The 25,062-nt window shown below is 39.2% G+C and overlaps 1 protein-coding gene across 1 annotated transcript in view; it reads right to left on the bottom strand.

The window, feature by feature from the left end:
* Window positions 1-3,551: 3,551 nt before the first annotated feature.
* The window catches only part of MARK1 (microtubule affinity regulating kinase 1), a 137,930-nt gene continuing 116,419 nt past the window's right edge, over window positions 3,552-25,062 (bottom strand). The window contains exons 12-18 of the mRNA XM_052653441.1: window positions 22,839-22,992; window positions 22,338-22,531; window positions 18,772-18,872; window positions 17,190-17,354; window positions 14,502-14,753; window positions 8,253-8,297; window positions 3,552-4,107 (exon numbers count right to left, since the gene is read on the bottom strand). Coding sequence (XP_052509401.1) covers window positions 3,753-4,107; window positions 8,253-8,297; window positions 14,502-14,753; window positions 17,190-17,354; window positions 18,772-18,872; window positions 22,338-22,531; window positions 22,839-22,992 — 1,266 coding nt within the window. The 3' untranslated portion in view covers window positions 3,552-3,752. The remainder of the gene's footprint in view (window positions 4,108-8,252; window positions 8,298-14,501; window positions 14,754-17,189; window positions 17,355-18,771; window positions 18,873-22,337; window positions 22,532-22,838; window positions 22,993-25,062) is intronic.

Genomic DNA, 25,062 nt, shown 5'->3' with positions numbered 1-25,062 from the left:
CCTTTCGTTGGTTTCATGTAGTTTTCTCCATGTGTGTGCTGATCTCTGCGCATCTCTGGAGTTTTGGTATAGCTGTCTCCCTCCAGACTTTAGCTGCCTCAGTCTCCCTGGTCTCCCAGCTCTGACTCCTTAATGAGGGTGTACACCAGGTTCCATGTGGCTTCCCCTCCATGTATCACAGCCTAGAAACTCTCTCCAGGCAGACAGCTGGGTCAGTCACAAGGTTCATTTCACTTGTTTCCTCTTAAGGATCACTGTCCTTCATTGGCTGATATACAATGTCTTGGAAACACCCCATCAAAATGAAAACTCCATCCGAATCCGTTGTTTCATGTTTTGCCTTTGCTTGTTTTCTTGTTTTAGGTGGAAGGATGACTCTAGTACTTCTTCATGTTGGATTAAAGCAGAAGTCTTCATGTGCAAGCTGACAACTTGAATCATCATGCCAGGAAGCTCTCTCTGCATTCCACTCAGTAGAACATGGGCCACATTCTACTTATGCTATCCTGTTGATACACCTTTAGAAACGTCTCTCAAATATACCCTCCTTTCGATACTATGTTAACCATCTCTATCTAGACTATTTCATCCACACTTTACAGCTAATAGCCTCTGAAAAGATCTTCCTGGCTCTATCTAGCCTTCAATCATCCCACAGATTTCTATTAGATACAGATTTTTTTTTTTAACTGCTGTTTCCCCAGAACCTAGAATCTGATGTATATTGGTACTTGAAAAAATTGCCAAATTAATGACTTGCTCAATCAATTTATTAGGTACTTCCTGGGCTTCAAAAGCCCAAATTACTTCCCTCTAATCATGGGTCAAGTTCAAGCTGAGGCTGCAATCAATGCTTTACATATCTTCTATCCATCAACCTAGGTAAACCCTGTCACACCACAGAATAAGTGGTTCATTTCTAAAATGTGTCTTACAGCCTTACTAACTCCCAGCCTTTTCTCACATGTTCCTTCATCTTCTTGAATTTTATCCATCCTCAAATCCCTCAAATGCCCTTCTTTTCTCATACTGATACAGAACCCACCCTTCTCTGAATTCTTACAACATCTATTCCTTGTGCTTATTTGAGCACTTTCACTGTTTTCTACCTGGGTGTGTATTTTTGGTTTGGGTGTGTTTATATTTTGTCTTCCCAAATGGACCAAAATCTTGCAGAAGTAGGAAACCCTCTTTTACAATTCCTTTATATATTTTAAGACACAGGAGATCCCTCAGTAGATATTTTTAAAGTGGAAGCAGAGATCTTGATGGACAGACACATGCATTAAATCACTTATTTACAGTAAATTGGTATTTCACTCCATCACATGTCCTTTTTGTTACCCACATTGTGAAATGGTACTGTTGGTGAAAATCACTTCACAATAAAGTATTTTGGGTTTTAAATCAAATCCTTTCTTAGATTATATTATCGAGTCAGGATTCTGGAGCATATTTCATCTTATTATTTATCAAATTAATACAAAATAATTTAATATTAGTGATGTTATATCAAATAATATTTAAGCAGAAATGAAGGAAATCCTGATATCACATAGCCAGTGAACATAATGTGGTATTTATTTATGCAAACATACCATAAAACTCCTCTAAACCTTCAAAAAATGTTGTGTTGCCATATAAAATGGAAAAACCTAAAGTGAATATTAAGATTTCATTTTTAGCTCATTAAAAAGTACTGAAGTAAAATTCCTTTCTACAAACATAGAAGAGATAACCAGAGTGAGAAAATGTAAAAACAAAAAAAAAATCAATCAGTTTCTACTTTGGAAAAAGCATGTCTATTTTTCAAAAAATGTTTTAATTGATAGGAATTCCAATAAAAAGATTAAATTTTTTCTTGTCATGTCATAATGACATCTCAAAAATCTATATAGATTTTACCCTGTTAATTAAATTTAGCACACACAAAAGAAACTCCCCATACAGAAGACTTTTGCACTAGAAAACAGGTAATTCACATTCTGATAAAGAGCAAAAGACAAGTGCTTTATTATGAGAACTGTTCAAGTAAAATTTCAGTGTGCACCAGTGAAAGTGAATAAAGATTTGCATCTTTTTTTCTTTTGAATGAACACTAGGTTAAAAGGGGGCTACACAGTTGTTTTTTGTTTTTGTTTCCAAACACCATCCTCTGCTAAGGCAAAAATACACTTCATTTTAGAACACAGCTGTTACAGAAGAAAGCTACATCACAGTACAGTACAGATCACCCTAGTCTGGCAGCCATCATGGAATGGCACATCACCTGCGCTTACAGCTTTCTGATGCAGGCTAGAATTACAGTATTTTGTCACAGCTTTATTTCTCTTTAAACTGATGAAATTGGAATACACTTTCTATTTCTCAGGAGTGTGCAGATGGGGCCCATATGCTGATATTACAGTAATTACAACATTAAATAACATTGCACAGTCAACCTCCAAGGCTAATTCAGTAGAAAACAACAAGTATTAAAATGTACCTTTACTAGTGGTTTTACATCGCATATATCACTAATTATGAAAGAAAAGTAGGCAATTGCCCAATTACAAAGCTGCACATTATAGGCATAATGATGTGGAATAAATACAAGAAATCTGGCAAAATACTAAAAACAGGTCACATGGGAACCAACTGAACAACCACATAAGCGTAAATCAATAATATACTATTATAAATAGCATGTTTTGCTCCAAAGTCTTTTATGTAATGACAGATAGTACTATGTCAGGGGTGGATGGAGAGGCTTGGAGGGAGCATGAGGCAAACATTCCCAATGCCCATTAATTCCTGAGGTGGCATTATTTCTTAACTGATGCATTGTTCAACACTGTAAAGATGAGTTTGTGCTATGAAATGGTCCCAATATTATATTATACTTTCACAATTAATGTCATGGGATTTGGAAGGCAGCAAACCTAAGTGACACTTCACATTATAGTAGCCAAGTAAAATACTGACTCACTTTAATTTTGCCGCTCCAATTAGTAGTGGGCCAGGAAACACTTTCAAGTTCAAAAGAAATTTTATGTAGACTTAACTTCTTCCCCAGGACTTCTTAGTTAGCTCAAGGCAAAGCTATTATTATTTTCATGTACTTTATTTTAAAACCTTTAAGTGCCAACACTGTAAACATTTTGTATCTTAACTAAACCTTGTCTGATAACAAGGATAAGAGCAAAGATAAGCAGAAGTAATTCTGTGTATAACAAAGCTGATCTATTTATCAGCTTCTGGTTCAAATTTAAATATGGTTTAAAAATAACTTTTAAAAGTCCATGCTACAATTGTAAAGACTAGTTTTCTGTGCACTTTTTAAACTCTGGACACAATTTTCAAAATTGCATGATGGAGATAAGAATTTTAAAAACCCACCAGAATGTAAATAACAGAAAGAACATTTTCAACTCAAAGCATCAAACGTACATTTACGTGCAGAAATCTAGACAACTATACAAGTTTTTAAGCAATCATCTGTTTTATTATACAACTCTATAAACAGAAGATGAACAGAAATACACAATATACTTACCTGTACATGTGAACCTACTATTTTAGCTACAGATATTTATTATAGTTCATACTGACTTTAATTTTATAGTTCGTAACTATGTATAACCTTATTGCAATAAGGGCAAATTCTACAAGGGGAGATTCACAGGCCAATCACATTAGGCATCACCAGTACATTCAAAAACTGTACCTCATATATGGGTGTATCTTCCCTGATCCTGTAAATTCGAGTGTCTTTACAGCTTAAGCTCATTTGCTATTTTAGATGCAATGTTTTTAAAGGCAATAGATGTCCCGGATATTCGCTTGAAGCGGACTCCGTTGAGGGACAGTCGTGGCAACTTGCAGACTTCCATCTCCCACTGCACGAGGCTATCCTGCCTGGCATCACCATGGACGCAGAAAAGCAAAAACCTCTCTTTCTGTTCATAATCACAGTTATTTGCATCTAACACTTTGCGGATTTCTCTCATCATGTCATTGGGGTCCATTGAACTAGTGGTCTTCATGCTCCACGTGAACCGCAGAGAACGTGGCTTGGAATCTTTACCCTCCTCCTTTTCTCTTTCTTTTGGTTCCCCTGTTGTACTTCTGGAATTAGGGGACGGAGGGGGAAGGGGGGAAAATGAAGACAAAAATTCCTGTCAGCAAAGACATCAAAACACACACAAAATATAAGCAGTCACAACTCAGTGACTAATAAAATGACCCAGTTTGTAGACTACCTTCAAGTAGATACAAAGATTTGTATCATCTTGCTGTTACAAAAATCAGATTCCAGGTTGCCATCTGTTTTGACTCTTATTAGTATCTTCCAATTAAAACAGCTTATTTTCTTAAATATATTTGTTTGTGGGAAATGTTTGCATCCGAAAGCAAACAACTTGATATTTTTCCTCCATATTTGTTTGAAAATGCAGATTCTCCATTTTCTATACATTTATACGGAATGGAGACCAAAAGCAAGTTGCTTATAAACACACATTTTTGAAATATAAAGAAAAATTTTCCTTTTCTTCTACTTTTTTTTTTTTTGCATAGGAAGTCTGGGAACCAGAAGAGTAGTAATGGCTACTGTGGGATTATTTGTACCTGATGATGTGGAGAAAGAATGTGGTTCTGCAGTGGGGTAACATGCAGGAGTGCAGACATCAGACTTCAATGTTCTGCTAAACATATCCTTAAAATAGTCTACAGGGCTCCAGGTGACCTATTACATTCCAACTCCCACCCCTAACCCTCCATCTATTATTTTCCTCCTTGCTCATACCCATCAAGACACTGGCTTCCATACTGTTCTCTGAACATACAGGGTATGTTTTTGCCTTAAGGCTTTTACACAGGCAGTTCCCTCTGCCATAAATGCTTTTCCCTCAGATGGCTGCTCACTTTCTCCTTGTGGTCTATAATAACTATGCCTACTCTGGCATGGCCAATTCCTTACCTTGCTCTATTTTTCCTCTTCGTACTTATCACATTCTTATATACTATTTAGCTCACTTATTATATTTATCATCTGTCTTCATCACTAGATTGTAAATTCCAATAGGGCAAGTTTTGTTGGTTTTGTTCACTGATGTATCTCATACATCTAGAACTGGGCTAAGCAAATAGCAAGAGATTGACTTAAATGAGTCAACCTTACTGGATTTTCCTTATTGGAGGTCTCCCCATAAATAATATAGTATCATAAAACCTACTTCAAATAAGCAAAGACAGGTAAAATTAATAATTATTTATGACTCAGAAGATGCTATAATTAAATTTGTTGAGCAGTTATCCAAACATAGATGTTACAATTTTAACTTGCTAATCTAACTAACTTGTGTGTGATTTAAAGAAAAAAAAAAAGGATACAATTTGAAAGGAATTTATATTCTACTATATAAATATTTTATGTCTGTATACACATTTTACATCAATATTATCATATAATGTATAGTCATGTATACATTTATATTTATACATTTTTATGTATTCATTTACATGTTTTCCTCCTCATTCTTAGATATTTCAACAGACAAACCTCTGCCAACTATGCCAACTTGAGAAAACTGGGAAAAGATTAAGTGTAGAAAATAATTTTCCAAAGACTATCAAGCAACTATGGAGAGTACTTATCTCAGTGTCTTCTCTATTAATCTCTTTTATTCGTTCACTAAATCTAAGCTATGACATCACAGGTCTCTGGGTGTGTGTGCAGATCCAAACAGAATCATTCACCAGGACTATAAGCACAACATGGGCCATGGGATCAGTGTGCTAGGGCAGGGAGGTACCCAGGAGATCATGTGACTGAACACTCATTTTAAAAACAGAACTGACAACTGGGAAACTTGAATCACTTTTCCGCGGTGAAAAGCAAAGACTAGAAATCAGATGTTTTACTCCAAGTCTAGTTTTCTTTCCATTCCATCAAGGAAACTTGGTGACCTTAAGACAATAGGCACATACAAGGTATTTTTCTACCTGTATCTCAAAGGCATCACCACTGTTGTAACGTTAACTCTACAAAGTGCCTGGACATACTGACATCAACAGTAACAGCTAACACTGACTTAGGAGGAGTACGTACTGTGAAGTGAAGTGAAAGTCGCTCAGTCATGTCCGACTCTTTGCAACCCCATGGACTATACAGTCCATGGAATTTTCCAGTCCAGAATACTGGAGTGGGTAGCTTTCCCTTCTCCAGGGGATCTTCCCAACCCAGGGATTGAATCAAAGTCTTCTGGATTGCAGGTGGATTCTTTACCAGCTGAGCCACAAGGGAAGCCTGCTGCTGCTGCTAAGTCGCTTCCGTTGTGTCCGACTCTGTGTGACCCCATAGATGGCAGCGCATAAGGCTCCCCCGTCCCTGGGATTCTCCAGGCAAGAACACTGGAGTGGGTTGCCATTTCCTTCTCCAATGCATGAAAGTGAAAAGTGAAAGTGAAGTCACTCAGTTGTGTCTGACTCTTAGCGACCCCATGGACTGTGGCCCACCAGGCTCCTCCATCTATGGGATTTTCCAGGCAAGAGTGCTGGAGTGGGGTGCCATTGCCTTCTAGGTGCCTAACATGTACTAATTACTCCTTTACCCCCTACAACAACCCTAGGAAGCAGTCAGAGTGAGGAAGCATGGGCGTGAAGAGTTAAAGTAACTTTCTTAAAGGTATACAGAGAGGTAAGTGGCACAGCATAGCTCACACCCATGAGGTCTGGCTCGAAGCCAGCGCTATTCACCACCATGAATAGGACAGAACCTCACTGTAACTGGTTGGGTCCCACCGGGGCTCCTTACTGCTTCTTCATCTGTAAAATGTCCACCTTTCACTTGGTTGTCATGAGGATTAAATGAACAGCTGGTACCTTACAGATAGTAGGTATCTGATAAGTTTGTTCAAAAGCAAAAAAAAAAAGAGATAGACATATAGTCACATTAAAAAGATAAATGCATGCAGATTAACTGCAACATCAGTGGCCACTTGTGACCTTACATGCTATTAAATATCTCAAGAGGAAAATCGAGGAGAAAGATAGGATGAGTTGCAAGAAGGGGGCTCAAGACTAAGTGACTCAGCGAGGGAGGGGGCTAACCGCAAGAGTCCTGCATGTCTAACAGGCAAAAGGAGGCTGAAAACTGTTCTGCCTCCCTCTGGCTCCCTATTAAGGTGACTTGGGTACCTAATCCCAAAAGAGAAACATTTCAATTATGACTAAACACACACACAGCACAGTTTGTAGAAAAGACTACATAGGGATGCTCAATACAGCTTTTCCAAAGCTGACGGTGGTTTTTCATTTTGGCTGCATGGCACGTGGGATCTTAGTTCCCCAACCAGGGATTAAACCTGAAACATGTGCACTGGAAGTGCAGTCGTAACTACTGAACCACCAGGGTTTCCAAAGCTCATGGTGCCTTATTTTTCAAGTAATTTTAAAAGAAGAAATTAAATTGAGACCTGTGCTTAGCTGGTCAAATATACTCCCTGAATGAAGCCAGTCCTCTGTCCTACTGAGGAACTGCTTGTCAAGGTTCTAAGGTTTATGCGTTACCCCTTAATGCTGGTGTACATTCAAAATAATCAAACATTTTCGTTTCTTAAACTTCCCATTTATAAATACAACACAAGCACTAACATGTCACTAATGTGGTCCACACCAGTGGCATCAATGCCCCTCCCTGCCAATCACAAACCCTGGGGGTAGGGCCCAGGCACCTGTTTCATCCAGCTCTCCACCCTATTCTGACTGTGCTCAAGTTTGTGATCCATCACCAAATGAATACACAAGCAGTATTAAGTGTCAAAAAAGCCATAAAATATGGCAGGTTGAGAGTTTTGAAATGTGGTCCACCAATGAATAGTCCCTTAAAATATATTTCTAATATCACAGCTTCCTATGTATTTGGTTACCTCAATGTTCTGGGTTATTTGACTAATTTTATTTACATCATTTTTGTGAGAAAAGGATCAGTACATTTTAATCTATTAATTCTTCTGCATGTTTAAGACGTTTTTTAATAGGACAGAAAGGCTATAAGGCATACAATTCAAAATAACGTTTAGGAAACACAAACAAAGTTAATAATAAATACTAGGCAACATTAGGAAAGCCCATACCAACATAAAAATTATAAATGCACATTCTATCTAGTTATTAGTTCTCTCCATGTTTATTCAGTGCTGTTAAGTATTTCAAAAGAACGTCTTCACACACAGGGACCTAGCAGCGAAGTATTAATAGTGGCTCCTCACCTTGAGGTGTCGGCTCTGCCACTGGCTTCGCCTTCACTTGGATCCCTCAAAACAAAGTGAAGGTTGAGATTTAATGATAAAAGTGAAAAAAAAAAATTACCAAGAAAACCTGTATCTAAAATGATTTTAAAATTAACTTGTTGAGCAAATTTCCAGCATGACAGATCTCTATTACTAGTCAGCCTAATATCATTTATGTTTCATCATAACCACACTCAACTATCATTTATTGAGCGTCTACTGGGTATTGTCAGAGAGGACATGCGAAGCGATGGTTTAGGAATTTTACGTGATCTTCCACTTTCCAGCCGTGACTTTAAGGTCGTAATTTATCTTTTCACTTTTAGTCCAATCTAAAGTTAAAACTACTTAATAATTATCAGCAGCCAGATTTAACTTCATAATGGTTATTAACCATAATTGGAGTAGTCGCTCAATTCAGAAAAATATACATGAACCTTGCAGTGAGAAATAAAGCTTAACATCTAAGTATTTCTGAAAATAAATATAGTTTTTAAATATGCAAGTAACTTATTTCAGAAGTTATGCTAATGATTCATGCACATGATAAAATATTACAGCACACCAAACAGCCTATCCAAGCAGATGAGTCTAAAAACATGAATTCAATCTTAAAAGAAACACTGATCTTACCTGTATATCCACCTGTGAAATAAAACCAGGAAAACTCTACTAACTGTTCTTTTGTTGAATGTAATTTGTCATATTCAAAGGTAATTAAGTATCTACATAGGAGTATCAAGTTATAAACCAGCTGAGATGAAACAGACTGAGATGACTTGTGATAGCAAAACAGTACTAAATAGCTGGGAAAAATCAACAACTTGAACCCTTAAGTTAACATTTTCTTAATGTTTTAACCATTCCAGAAACATTATTTATGTAAAATGAATGCAACAGGAATAAAATCCGTACCACTTTCCTCATCCCTCAAATTAATAACAATGTTGTATATCAGTACAACAAGCTCTAAAATTTCAACTGGTTAAAATATGAATGCCTTATATACTTCTCAGGGTCTTTAACTATAGGAATTTCGTGACAGACATATTCGGTAAAAACCATTTTCCTGTCTGAATTAAAAAGGATAGTAAGATGTACTTTCACATTCAAACAGGTTTTTCTTAAATTTCTATTTTTAATAACTGGCATCTTCCTTGGGAAGTATAATAAAAGTTCAAAGCCATTTACACAAACCTATTTTACTACAGAACACTGAAATACAACACATTTTTGAGGAGGCTCAAACGAAGTGTGCATTTTGAGTTACATGTGGATATAATGATAGATATTGAGGGGCAGTCTTTCGATTGGGCACGAAAGATAATAATGCTGCTGATTCCTACTGCTAAGATAAATTTCCTTTAACAGGAAGGGACCTACGTTGCACTGGACTTTTCTACGGCTGGCAGACTGATGCCCAACTGGAAGCATTAGGAATGAAACACACCTTAGGCCCTACTTCCCTTGCAGTAACTATTTGCAACTGACTCGTCACATCATTTCCCATATCCTGTTTGTGCCTGCCTGGATGCCACAAAGAGACTGACTGGAAGAATTTCTGCTATTTGGCAATGGTTTCAAATAGTGCGTAAGTCAGCTCCAAGCAGCCCCAGAGGGAGGCACTGGGGTTAGAGAAGAGCTGGCTGTAACAGCACATGCAGTGCGTGCAGCGTGGTTCTCCAATATTTAAAAGTTTAAAAAGGCCACATGCCTTATATATAATCAGCTGAACTAATCCGGTTATTCCCTATATAAGAGCTATGAGGTTGGATATAATCTCTAGTCTATACAGTAGGTACACAGAACTCCTCCAAAACAAATCATTCTAAACACTTGGAAACAGAAAATCTATATCCTCCCCTGATGGATTATTCTAGTGTAAATCACTTTACTTAGAAAGTTCTTTGTCAAGCCCAGAAAACAACTCTTTCATGTGGTCATTCTGGCGTCCAGCTTCTTACTGGCCAAGGAGAACTACTAGTTGGCTTCTTTGTGATAATGGTTTTCAAATACATGAATGATTAACTCTGAACTATTTTGTATCCTTCTTTTCTTAAAGCTTAATAATCCAAATTCCTTTACTTTTCCCCTATAAAATCCTACATTTTCCCCCATCTTTTAAAGCCTTCAGTAGCACATCGACTGAGTTGGTTCCTGAACCTGTGAGGTGTCTTGGCTTGCGAGTTGGGCGTGAGCCAGCCCTGCCCCCAGCACACGGGGTGTGGTGTGGATCCCGTGGAGGTGTCAGCGTGTTGCTCCATTTCTTCCAGCTTTAGGTAGAGTGAGGTGAGGAAGCCAAAGGGAACACAGAGAAAGGCCGGGCTTGAGCCCAGGACAAGTTTAAGAAGACAAGTGGGAAGGATGATCACTTGACAGTTGAGTTGAGGATATTAAACAAGGCACTGAAAAAGTTCTCTAGTTCATTGCCAAGCCTCCAACATCCAAAAGCTCAACAGGCTGCAAATGCATAAAGATCAGCTGCATGTCCAGTCTGTCTGTTGCTAAAGAGCTCAGTGGGTACATCCCTGGGATGGAAATTCCTGCTTGCCTGTCTTCCTGCATTAAGTCATCTGAAGCAGAATTAGATGGCCCCACCTCGAGCCACAAGATGCTACCCTTATGGCACTGTTGTGAACACAAATATATTTGTAAAGCCAAAGCTGCTCATAGGGTGACAAGTGACCTCAGAGCAGAACTGAGCATTTTTTCTCTTCTCTAACCACATCCAGAATTAATTAAAATATGTTAAAAGTCAAGACATTAAAAAACCCTATTGGACTTCCCTGGTGATAAGTGGGTAAGAATCCACTTGCCAATGCAAGGGACATGGGCTCAGTCCCCGGCCTGGGAAAATTTCACATGCCTTGGAGCAACTAAGCTGTTGTACCACAAATAACAAGCCCCAACTCTACAGCCCACGAGCCGCAGCTATTGAGCCCACTTGCTGCAACTACGGAAGCCCGGGTGCCCTAGAGCCTGTGCTCTGCAACAACAGAAGCCACAGCAGTAAGAAGCCCACACACTGCAAAGAAGAGCCGGCCCTGCTCGCCCCAGCCAGAGAAAGCCTGCACAGAGGACCCAGCATAGCAAAAAAACCCCCCCTCTAATTTCTGACAAACAGCAGCAAACAACCTCCTCCCTCGCTTCTTTCTCTCTGCCCCCTCAAGCCCTCTACTCGATGACACTGTTCAAAGGGGAATAAGGGCACGGTGGAGCCTGGGACCCTTTCACACTAGCACCCCCCACAGGCTGGCTCTGAACACTTTCATTCCCTCAACCTCGTCCTCTCTTTCAGGACCTGCTTCCTTCAGAGCACTTATCAGAACGTCTAATAACGTTCTTCACTTTTTAAACTGTCTTCCACATTATTCATCTACTCATGGGATAAACATCTACTGAATGCCACACCACATGTCAGAGGAAGCATTCACTCTTCGGCAGGAGATTGATTCAGCACAGAACAGAGCAAACCGACCACAAGCCCCTGTTCTCACAGAGAGTGTCTTCTCCTTGGGAGAGACACATGACGAACAAGTCAGTCAAGGAAATCCACTATTTCAGGTAGAATCAAGTGCTGTGGAGAAAAATAAAGCACGAAGAGGGAGTATTGGGAGGAAGAGGTGGTGATGTTCAACAGGGGGTTGAGGAAGACCTCCCTGAGAAAGTGACAGTCCAATAAAGACATGAATGAGGCGTAGAAGCCAGCCATGCAGGTGTCAGGGGCGTACGAAATCCTGAACGGGTATGCCTGGTGCGCTCAAGGACAGTCAGGTGCCCTGAAAGGCTGGCAGGGAAAGGGGTGGAGTGGAGAAGATGAGAGTCAGAGCAGGAATGGGTGGCCAGACTATGGAGGCCACTGGGAGGGCTCTGAATTGTATTCTGAATGAGACAAAAAGCAAGCTGAGGATTTTAAATCAAGGACTTACATTGCTGGGGACACGACAGGACAAGGGCAGAAGCTAGGGCACCTGTGAGGAGCTGGAAGACATACAGTGATTGAGACCGTGAGGGCAGTGGTAGGAGGGCTGGACGCCGCTAAATCCTGGAAATGCTGTGAAGGCAGCGCCAAAACAACTGCTCATGGAATGACGTGTGGTGTGAAGAAAGGAGGAGGAGGCAAGGATAATCCAGGCTCAGGGTCTGCAGCAACCGGAAGGACAGTGTCGCCGTGACCTAAAATGGCACAGGCTGAGGGAGGGACAGGTTTGGGGAAGAGAAACAAGGGCTGAATCCTGGACAGGTTCTGTTGGAGAGTCTATTTCACAACCAGGTGGAGAGGCCAAGTAGACAATTGGATACAAGTCTGTCCTTCAGAAGGGCGGTGTGGCTTAAATATATAAACTGAGACTGTTAACATACGATGGAATTTAATGGCATGGGCCTGAATGAGATCACCAAGAGTAAGGAGAACCAGATTAGACAATGCGCCCAAAAATCACGCCCTGAGGCAGGCAGGTCAGGCAAGGCTGGGGGGACCTAACAGAACCAGCAAAGGGGCCTCAGAAGGGACAGGGAGCCCAGAGGGGCAGAAGGCCAAGTGAGGAAAAGGGTTCAGCAGTCTGGGGGGGTCACAAGACCATCAGGAACTGGCAGGAAGGGAGGGGCTGTGTCAAGAGCGCCGGGCAGAGAGCCTGGCCCACGGGAGGTATCCACCTTTGCTGAACACCTACACGGCAATCTTCCATCCTAACCTCACAATGATGATCTCTAAGGCATGTTCTGGCTCTGACAGCTGGTCCTGACTTCTTGTCCGGTGCTCCTTAGTATGTTTCTCTCTATGATCTAAATTTCACTGCAAATAGAAATATTTTCCATGATGCTTAATGTACAACTAGTAATCAAGCATTAAACTAAAAATCTATTTTCCTTCACCTTAAAATCAATTCTGGCTTAACCATAAGAAAGTACTGGCTTTTAAAAATGGATTTAAATTGCCAGTCAAATGCCAACTACGGATAATCTAACTGGTGCCCCACAGAGGGTCATCCAGCACTTTCCACAGTCATGGTGACTGTGGGGGAGCTTTCAGGTCTTTATCACTGTGGCGTGGTAACCGCCCAAATGGTACAAAATCACTGTCTGATATGGTTAGAAACTGACTTTGCATGAGGGTATTTAAAGATACAAATGCAGCTGCGTCATCTTGGGCAAACCAATCCATGAACAGAATCTATATACAGTTCCACAAAAAGAGAAGAGACTATAGACACTGCTTCTCTTTTCTACACCTACTCTCTGAAACCCTAGGAACACTAAAAACATAGAAAATTAAGTATTTAAGCAATATTTTTTAGAATAAGTATAATACTTTCTTACCCATAACTTCTTATTTGCTCAAATAACTACCCAGTATGGAGACTTAACTTCTTCCCTAGTGGGAGCCCTCAGGGCCTTGCCCACACGTCTCTTTCCATTCATGGTTCATTCTGTACTGTGGCCGGTGGCAGACAGTCTGCTCCTTTTGGGGCTGAATCTTGAGGGCACAGATGCTGTCTCTTCATCTTTGAAACCTGCTCAGCACTGAGCACAAAGCTTTGTACCTACGGGACTTTTGTGGGGCTTTAGCAGGACCTGATAGTGGACCAAACTTACATCAACCTGCACTATGTTCAGCACTCGTATAATCAATGGGTGTTATACACTTACGTTACTTTTTAGAAAGGAGTACAATTTCACAGTGTTACTTAATTAGATTACTACACTCGTATTCCTTTTGTGTTTACTGTGTTTTGATGTTAAGATTTTATGATGTTAAATTACATAAGTAATATCTGTGACTCTAGAGCATAATAGGCTTTCTATAAGTCAGAATAAAAGGGGGACTACATGTGTGTATGTGTGTCATTAGTGAGCGATTTAAAAGTATTCTTAAGTACCATTTGAGGGACAAATGTAGTCACATTTAATTCCATTTTCTAAACAGAGGCTTTTAAGTAGGGAACATTTTTTGTTAGAACACACATTTTTTTTATGCCAAGTTATGTTCCTCCTGCTCTATTTTACAGAATTTTAAAATTCTCATTTTGTTCTTTTTTTTTTTTTCTCTTAAGGAAAAAGACTATGTCCTCCTTGATCTTTTTCTTCAAGCTTCTGTAAAAAGAGCATGTCTTAATGAAATGTCATAAACCCATTTTGGAAAAAAATCAGTGTAGAGGTGAAAGAAAAAAAAAAAAAGCAAATATCCGTTACCCCCTAGAGGAAAGAAAATAGTGTGTTGGTACTGACCTGCGGACAAATTTGGATGTTATTTTGCTTATTATACCAGTGGACGTGCCCCTCCTGGCGTGCGCGAAGGCCCCCGGCTCGTGGGACGGGGAGGCGGGCGGCCCGTTGTAGGCGGCGCTGCGGCGCTCGCGCAGCTGCTCCCCGTGGAAGGTGCTGCGGCTGGAGCTGCCACGGGGGAAGCGGGTACGGTCGGGGGTCGAGGCGCTAATACTGTGAGCAGATGGCGATGCAGCAGGCACGCGCTGGGTTGTGCTGCTGAGACACAGGAAGATGCGTTACACAGGGTAACCACAGAGAACAGTTTTGCTCATGCTAAAAACTGTTAGAAAGTTGCCATGGCTACTTTTAATCGGCCCTGTTCTATTCGTTCTAGTGACAGATGTGATGCATGTGTTCACTGTAATTACCAAGACACTATCATTTCAGACTAAATGCCTTTTATAAAAATTTAGTTACTAAAGATGGAGAGATTTCTCCATCTTTTTTTTGATGTTCTTTCTCAAGCCTTCATCAAGCATAGTAGAAAAGCTTTTGCATACTTATATAAAAATAATATGCACAATACATATATTTTAAAAAACCTATTGAATTTTGGCCTAACTAAAAAATTTATGATATTTTGATTCAATTTGTTTGACTTGGTATGAATAGAAGGCTAGATTTCTAATTTAAAAAATAGATACACAACAAGCAACAAAGATTTATTGAATAGCAGAAGAAACTATAGTCAGTATCTTGTAATAACCTATAATGGAAAATAATTTCAAAATTAATGTGTATATGGATCACAATAAACTGTGGAAAATTCTGAGAGAGATGGGAATACCAGACCACCTGACCTGCCTCTTGAGAAACCTATATGCAGGTCAGGAATCAACAGTTAGAATTGGACATGGAACAACAGACTGGTTCCAAATAGGAAAAGGCGTACGTCAAGGCTGCATATTGTCACCCTGCTTATTTAACTTCTATGCAGAGTACATCATGAGAAACGCTGGGCTGGAAGAAGCACAAGCTGGAATCCAGATTGCCGGGAAAAATATCAATAACCTCAGATATGCAGATGACACCACCCTTATGGCAGAAAGTGAAGAGGAACTAAAAAGCCTCTTGATGAAAGTGAAAGAGGAGAGTGAAAAAGTTGGCTTAAAGCTCAACATTCAGAAAACTAAGATCATAGCATCTGGTCCCATCACTTCATGGCAAATAGATGGGGAAACAGTGTCAGACTTTTTTTGGGGGGCTCCAAAATCACTGCAGATGGTGACTGCGGCCATGAAATTAAAAGACGCTTACTCCTAGGAAGGAAAGTTATGACCATCCTAGATAGCATATTCAAAAGCAGAGACATTACTTTGCCAACAAAGGTCCGTTTAGTCAAGGCTATGGTTTTTCCAGTGGTCATGTATGGATGTGAGAATTGGACTCTGAAGAAAGCTGAGCACCAAAGAATTGATGCTTTTGAACTGTGGTGTTGGAGAAGACTCTTGAGAGTCCCTTGGACTGCAAGGAGATCCAACCAGTCCATTCTAAAGGAGATCAGTCCTGGGTGTTCTTTGGAAGGAATGATGCTAAGGATGAAATTCCAGTACTGTGGCCACCTCATGTGAAGAGTTGACTCATTGGAAAAGACTCTGATGCTGGGAGAGATTAGGGGCAGGAGGAAAAGGGGACGACAGAGGATGAGATGGCTGGATGGCATCACCGACTTGATGGACGTGAGTTTGAGTGAACTCCGGGAGTTGGTGATGGACAGGGAGGCCTGGTGTGCTGTGATTCATGGGGTTGCAAAGAGTCAGACATGACTGAGCGACTGAACTGAACTGATGTATAACTGTATCACCTTGCTGTGCATCTGAAACATTTTAAGTCGACTATACTTCAATAAAATATATGTATTAAGAAAAAAAAAGAAATTACTGAAACAGGGATATAAAGATATATGTCATATATATATATATATATATTCCTGATACTGGAATTCAGTATCAGGAATGCCAAACAAGGGGCACTGCATGCAATTTTTTGTCCCTCCACTGTTCTCTTAAACCAGTCAGCAATGTGGAACACAAATTTTATTGTTTATCAAAAGGCTGTGAATTGAAGGCTTATTTCCTATTTACAATTCACTCCTGAGTGACAGTAAATGCTACCACATACCAAGAATATGATTAACAAACCTATCAAACACGTTTCTGAATTTGAGAATTCTTAACATGCAGAAATACCAGAAAATAATTTAATTTTATAACTGAAACGGATCTTTGAGATTATTTGTTTCACTAATAGGAAAATTTAAAGTTCTTCTTAAGTACCAGTGACTGGCTGGAGCCAAGATTAATCAGGTCTCAACCCCTAGTCTTGTGGGTTGGAATGTTTCTGTTTGTTTTTAAACCATAAAAATTCAATTTATTTAAATGATTAATTAGGAACAACCCTTTATTTCATGGATCGGTTTAAAACAAAATCCTTGAAGAAAATTCCTCTAGAAAATGACTTAAATTATAAGCAACATTTCTGATAACAGCTAGAGGATGTAGTAAGTTTATGTTATAATATTTTACCTCTGCCATAAACACTGAGTCTTCTCAAAAAAGCTCTTAAAATGTGATAGCCATCAGGTATTTTTATATGGTGCTATATTTTTTTAAAACTCTTGATGACAAACGAAATGCAACCCCATGTTACCCGGGCCTGTAAGCTTCAGAGCTGTCTTTAATGGTTGGCAGTGTGACTTTAATAGGATGGCCGGAAGCGGACATGGACTTCTGGTGGCGGGGTCGTGCCGAGGGCACAGCGGAGGCCACAGCGGAGCCTGCAGCGGACATGCTGCTTGCGGACATCTCTGTAAGGCTTTCAACATAAGCCGGTTGAGAAGACCATGGAGATAAAAAAAAGAAAAGCTGTAGTTTACTAAAATTTAAGAATTAGATTTTTAAAAGTCTAATATCTTTCATGACAAACACTTGAAATCAATAACAATGGTATTATTACTAACAACAATATTTTTAAAAGTGTACAGGGTGAATTTATCACCACCTTCCATGGAAAGTATTTCATACACTCTTGTCCTATATATGTGAATCTGATATCTATAACATTATTTTTATGGGTAAAATGATTGACCAGAGACACTTCACACTTTCCAAAAAAAAATCAATCACAGTTTGGTGTGATGTGTTGATGTGGCTCACTGCCCACTATTCAATAAGAATTCATAACTATAGCAAAAATCCTCTCTCTTGAAACATCATCAAAATGCTTTTAGCTCAGTTTTAGGTTAAACTGCTACAGATTAAAGGAGCTGCAGATTAAGATTTAGTAAAGGGAAAAGAGTAAAACAGAAGTCAATTCCCGACAACCTCTCTAGCCTAAAGGCTCTTCTGTCTGAGGAAGATTCCTTTACCTTTGTATGCCTCATAGTAACATTTACTTTAAGTGCCTATTAACTGAGAGGAAACAAGTTTAAGAATGGTCTGTCAAGTCTACTAAAATGACTAGGGATGGAACTAAACAGAATTTATTACAATAAACTCCGTCATTTTGTGACCTACTGATGAGTAGTAGTCCTTACAACTCACGATGAAAAGAAATCAAATCTTTTAAATAATAACACATGATTTATCATTATTTGAAATAAAACACTCTGAGAACAGTGTGGTCTCAATGATCAGTTGAGATGGCCACATTTCTTTAGCGGAAGGAAAACACAGTCTTCTGTATTTGTATAAAATGGTGATTAGACAGGGTGGATGGGAAGGGAGGAGGTAAGGAGGAAGCAGCAGAGGTATAACAGAATAAGATTCAGGACTTCCCTGGTGATCCAGTGGCTAAGATTCCAAGCGCCCAATGCTGGGATCTCAGGTTTGATCCTTGGTCAGGGAACTAAGATCCCATATGCCACAACTAGGACCCGGTATAGTCAAATACTTAAATAAAAATAAATACTTTTAAAAAAAAGAACAAGATTCAAATAATGAAGATAAGATTAGGACACTGTGATAGGTTTTGCTATAGGGAATTATTTACTATCAGATTTTATTTAGAAAATCATAGATTAAGAGATTTACCTCTTATTTTCCCTAAATATTCTTCCATTGCTCCATTCTGCTACACATGAGGAGGTGCCTTAGGAAGCACGGCTGGTTGCCATCTAACTAGCGATCCTGTTTCCTTTCCTCTTCACCTGTTCAGCTATAGGAGTTGTACCAAGAGCACTACTAACGCAGTGCAATGACAACGGCAGTCCTACCTGCATGGCGACAGTTACCTGCTGTCTTTTCCGTTCTGCAACGCTGTGTATCGATCTGTGGTTCTTTCGCAGACATACGTATTCCTTCTTGCCATGCTACCTCCAGGATACACATTGTTCTTTAAGGAGGGGAAAAAAATGACACACATTAAAAAATTCTAGCTGTAGTTGTGGAAAGTCGAAGAAATGAATTCAAACGGCAAGTAACTCTGGAAAAATCCATGGTGGAATTTTAACTTATCAGAATCTTGTATTAATAAGCTCTATCTCCCACCTCTCTCTTGAAGGAGTAAAAGGCAGAGCATAGCAAGTGCCTCACCATTTTTTAGCTGACTGTCCTGCAGCAGCAGTTGTTTGGAAGCAACAAAAAAGCTGGGCTTTATTCATGCCTCTGTTTGCTGGTGACGGGAGCGGTACACAGGTAGCTTGAGGGGACCATGCACCAGAGACAGCCCCACACTAAGTATCACTTAGCTCCACACTAAGTTATCATCACAAACAGGAACCCTGGGGCCCTGATAGTGGAAGGCCACTTGGAAGCCTGTGGGTGTCCATTCTGCACCTGCTTGGGAAACCCTCATAGCCACTGGCCATGTGAAGAGACCAAAACGTGTGCTGTGCCACCCAGGGGAATATTTCCTTTTTCCAACTACATAGATACACAGTGTTTTCTTTTACTTAATAAATCTCTAATTTTTGAACATGTAATTATTCCTTACTTTGCTTTTACAGACTACTCAGGAGGTTTAACTGAAGATTAAAATTTAAGAGGAAATTAACTGAAAATTAAAAATTTAGAAGAAAAATCCTGGAAATAAATAACAGAAAGGAGGGAAAAAATCCTGGAAAACTATAAAACTACAAAGAGATTACTACAAGCCTGTAAAATTATCCCATGGGAACCAAATGTAGCAACTTAAGAATCCATCTTTGATCATTTCACTGTCTTGGCCGAATTGTCACCCGAGTAACCTAATTTTAAACAAAAATCTTATTTTGAATAAACTCATTGTCAGACATGCTATCATACCTCCCCTTTAGAGATCTCTTAAACGTTTCTGGCTGTTTTCAGTTAACACCACTCTCCTTCTCAAAGTGTGATGGGTGAAGCGCTTCTTCAAAACTCGGCCTTCTGAATCTGTGCTGCCACAGGCTGCCTCCCTGGCCTTGTCCCTTTCATGCCATTGACGCTAATACTAAGTGGCCAAGAGAAAAATTTCACAACCAGAATCTTTTGGCTTATGTTAAAAAAAAAAAAAGTGTGGCATAGTAAATCTGAATTTAAGGCAATGCCTTCTTTAAATGAAAAAAAATGTGCTTTGGATACCCACTACGCACGTGACCACTAGTGATTCTAAGGAAGCAAGTGTGCTGCTATATACCAGCACATAGAGAGAGAGGTGGGAGATAGTTATATGCAAGGCAGCATATAACTAAGAGGTACATAATGTGGTCTGGTGATCAGAAAGGCTGATAAGGTAATTTTAGAGTATTCAGTTACAGGAGGCTCCAGGCGGAAGGCAGGACTTGAAATGATCTACACAAAAGGGATTTTCATAATGTGAGGGGGAACCTTAAGCAAGAGCACCACATAGAGACGGGTGGAAACCGCTGAGTATGTTTATGGGAAAATAAGACCAAGCTGAGTTGAAATGACAGGTACACAGCAGAATGCCATGCAATAAAAGGTGAAATTATTTCTTTCTATGAGGTGATGACACTCTGGCAACCGTCCTCTAGTTGATATGTAAGTAAGAGGAAGTGATTTGTCTAAAAAACTGCTTATAAAAATATATTAAACCCTATTGTAGTTACATCATTTCCAAATATAAGTGGCTATATCCATTAATTCTTAAAGTGGTTATATACAGCTATTTCATAGACCAAAGGTAACGATCACATTACATATTTTTAAAACATATGGTTTCCATTACGTGTATAAAACAATAGGTACTGGGGAGTTTAACCCATTTACAATTACAATTATGTTAGGCTTTCTGGTACCTTATTTCATGCTTCTATTTAAACTGCTTTTTTCTTTTTTCTCTCCTTCCCTACTTTCCATAAGCTAAATCACTTTTTTTTTCTTCTGTTGGCTTAAAAGTTATACATTTTATTTTTGTTCTTATATTTTTTGTCCTTAAGTTTCTGAACTCATTTTTGCTTACTGCTACAGGTGTCCCTTGTTATTCAATGGGGATTAGCTCCAGGACCCTTGCAGATTCCATGATCTGTGCAGGCTCAAGTCTTTCATATAAAATGACTGAGTATAGTCAGCCCTCCGTGTATCCACAGGTTCCCTGTCCACAGATTCAACCAGTCATAGATGGAAATCAAGGGCTGACTATACTGATTTCCTAAATCTCCCTCTCATCTTCCCTTTTAAGGCATATGCCTTTTCCTTTAATTTCTATCCCTATCTTCGCTTCCTGGATATTGTCCAAAATTTTAGTTCTGAATTTTCATTACTGTTTTTTTCTTTTTTGTGTATGTTATCACCATACATACTGTAATAAGTTAGCTGATTGCTTTCAACTTCCATATATTTTACAGAGTATTGTAGATACCTTTCTCTTCCTATAAGAATATTTCCTCAGACAGCAGTGTTTTCAAGTAGGTCATTGTATCACAAGAGTTGATATACTTTAGACTTTACATATGGGGTTGCAAAGAGTCAGACATGACTGAGCAACTGAACTGAAATGACTGACGTTTATATGACAGTTTCGTTGGGTATAAAATTCTGGGTTCAATGTGCTTTTGATATTTTTTTAAAAAATATTTTTTATCCATTTATCTTCTGCACCCATGTTGAGAAATCTGACGTCAGTGTGCATCTTATTCCTTTCTAGGTCACCTCCTGTCTCATTCTGAAACCTTTAAAGTTTTTCCTCTTTGTTTTTGGTATCCACATATCCCACTTTAATGAGCCCAGGAATAAGTTCTCCTGTCTTCTGTATGCCTTTTGAGTCCTTTTAATATTAAGTTTCCCATCATTTTTTTGTTATTATTCCTTCAAATATTTCTTCCCCTTCATTTTGCCCCTTTTCCTTTCTAAACTCACGCTTCCTAAATGATACTAATTCTACTTCTATCCTTTGTACATCTTGGCTTTCCTTTACATTTTCTCTTCATTCTTTGCTGCTGCCTTAAGGTAGATGTCTCAATCTATCTTCCAGCTCTCATTATCTAATTTCTATAGTTTTCTGTTTTAAGTAGATAATGTGAATTAACTCTGTAAATTAACTATTGCTGTAGTCTGCCTGCACTGAACAGCTTATTTGTAAACTTAAAATTAAATGCACCAATGAAATATACTATCAAGTAAATATTACAAACAGGAAAACTGAGGCAGGAAAGTTTAATGTACTTTCCTTGTGATAAGGTAAACGTTATTTACAGAATTCATATTTTTTTGTTCTTAAACTACATTTATTAGGAGCTTGGCCCCCTTTGCGTATTCTTTACATGTATGATTCACTTTAAATTTTGAAACTTGAAAACAAAATTTTTAACCTTTAAATTAAAAAATTTCAACAACAAATAACTACAGCATATTGCAATATGTCAGAATAATTACTCACACTTGGAATAGTTGAAGACTTTTTTCTTTCTGGCCCTACAAGAGGACTTGCAGTCATTTCACTTTTTGATCCAACTGTTGTGCTGCCAAGTTTACGAGCCACATCTTTGTCCCACTCCTCTTTCTGTTCACTTTCCACGCTGTTAGCCTGAGGCCTTTTGGTGTATGATACAGCAGGAGGAATGGATGGACCAGCTGTAATTTTTAAAAAAGCATAATCAACTGAAAAGCAACTGACATATTTTCTTCTCATAAACAGAAACTTTTGTATTAAAAATAATCTTTGTTTGCATACTTTACACTTTGAGCTAAGATTAAACTGTTTGATTACAAAAATTAGGTCAGCCCCTGAAAACAGGATTATATTAATCATTCAGTAATATAAATCTGTGGTAACTAGGGATGACACAAAGACATAAACATGTGAACTGTATAATGCTTAACAAAAATGCAAGTTTGGGCAGACTTGGTTTGTCTTTGCACTTATTTGACTCTGCCCCACCATGATCACTAAAGCGTCGTTGCTTCTGGTTTGCTGAGATGCTCCGCTGGACCTTCAGGTGAGCAGGGGACTGCAGGGTGCTGTTGTTTAAGTCACTGCTGGGCCGAGACCTCTGACACAAGTTTCCACTGGATAATGATTCACCCCCTTCAAACTATAAGAAGAAGAAAGACGGCCAGCATTTTAAAACAAAACAAGTTCATAGAAACAAAATACACTCTTGATTTTTCAATTTATTCCAAGTCATACAAGGAGCAGTCAGAAATAAGAAAATAATGTTTGGATACAGAACTGAAACCTGGCAAACAAGAAGGGAGAGGACCAGCTAGAACATCTTTCCACAAGAATATGTCATCTTCTGTTATCTTGATCAAATGGCTTTGGGTCCTTCTGGGTCCAAATAACAGCTACCAATTCTTGAATGGTTATTATATACTAGCTGCCATGCTGGAGGACTTCCCTGGTGGCTCAGATGGTAAAGGGTCTGCCTACAATACGGGAGACTGGGCTTGATCCCTGGGTCGGGAAGATCCTCCGGAGGAGGAAATAGCAACCCACTCCAGTACTCTTGCCTGGAAAATCCCATGGACTGAGGAGCCTGGTAGGCTACAGTCCATGTGATCACAAAGAGTCGGACACGACTGAGTGACTTCACTCAGCTGCCATGCTAAAGTTGCTATATGTGTTACTTTCTTTAATCATTACTGCAAACCTATGATCTATTAACCTGCACTTTTTAGATGTAAAAATTGATGTTAAGAGATTCAAGTTCGAATTCTTTGGGATTCGAACTCAGATGTGGTTGGGATTCAAACTTAGGATGAAACCTAGAATTTTTACTTCATACACACACATTTTTTGTTTTGTTGGCTTTCTCCACCACATTCACAGAACAAAAAATGTGGTTTATTGGCTGTGACTCAGAAATTTCTTAGAACTAAGCATGGTAAACTGGGGATTGATACACTATCCTTCTCACTAGAACACAAAAGTATTTTGTTGCCAGTAACTTCTGACTGAATCACTGACTTTCCAATGGGAAATCTAATATGCAAAGCTGCTAATGATAAAGAGCAGAGTAATACTGATAATGAAAATTTTAAAAAACAACAGCTAACACAAAGGACATAGTAATGTGCCAGAAAGTGTTCTGAGGACTTGAGAAGTATTAATTCATTTAAACTCTTTCAGTCATGCTAAGAGGTAGGTACCATTCAGCTCAGTCGCTCAGTCATGTCTGACTCTTTGCAACCCCATGAACTGCAGCACGCCAGGCCTCCCTGTCCATCACTAACTCCTGGAGTCCACCCAAACCCATGTCCTTTGAAACGGTGATGCCATCCAACCATCTGATCCTCTGTCGTCCCCTCCTCCTCCTGCCTTCAATCTTTCCCAGCATCAGGGTCTTTTGAAATGAGTCAGCTCTTCACATCAGGTGGCCAAAGTATTGGAGTTTCAGCTTCAGCATCAGTCCTACCAATGAACACCCAGGACTGATCTTTAGGATGCCATTACATCCTCATTTTATAGACCAGGAAACTGAAGCACAGAGAAATTAAGTAAATTGCCTAAGTCACACAGCTTGATAGTGGCTATGCTAGGGTAGGGGATGGGTGGGAGTTCAAACCCAATGACCCTGGCTCCAAAGCTCAGGCTCTTACTACTACTTACAGCAGTTTTACTAATTTATATCAATGCAATTCAAACGTCATTTTAATTCACACATGGGCTAGGCTGTATGCTTATAAAACTTAAATTAATAGGAAAATTAAAGATCTCAGGAGTAAAATCTAAAATTCAAGTAAAAACAGGTCGAAGTCTTTAGAAATAATCATTTATACTATTTCCCACTTCTTAAAATTCTCTTGGCTTGGCTTCTCTGACACCACTGCCCCAGCTCTTAGCATTTCTACTGAAGGTCCCTTTCCTCTGCTGTAACAGTACCTACCTGAGAGGATTAGATGAATTTAAAAAGTAAAGTCCTTAAAACAGCTCCTGGCACATTACTGGGTGGTTCTCTGATGACAACTCACAAATCTATTAATGCTATTCAACTCATTCCCTTCAGATCCAGATCTTTATATCCAAATGACTACTGAACAGCTTCAACCAACAGGAAGTTCAAATTCAACCACCCCGAACTGAACAAGCCTCCCATCTTCCCCCTGAGATTCACTCTTTTCCTATCTTGACAAATACATCCTACAAAACCAGTCGCCTACGC

The sequence above is a fragment of the Budorcas taxicolor genome, chromosome 16 (genome assembly GCF_023091745.1).
Source record: "Budorcas taxicolor isolate Tak-1 chromosome 16, Takin1.1, whole genome shotgun sequence".
NCBI classification, from domain to species: domain Eukaryota; kingdom Metazoa; phylum Chordata; class Mammalia; order Artiodactyla; family Bovidae; genus Budorcas; species Budorcas taxicolor.
The sequence above is the reverse complement of the archived record's forward strand: the minus strand, read 5'-3'. Positions and strand labels throughout refer to the sequence as shown.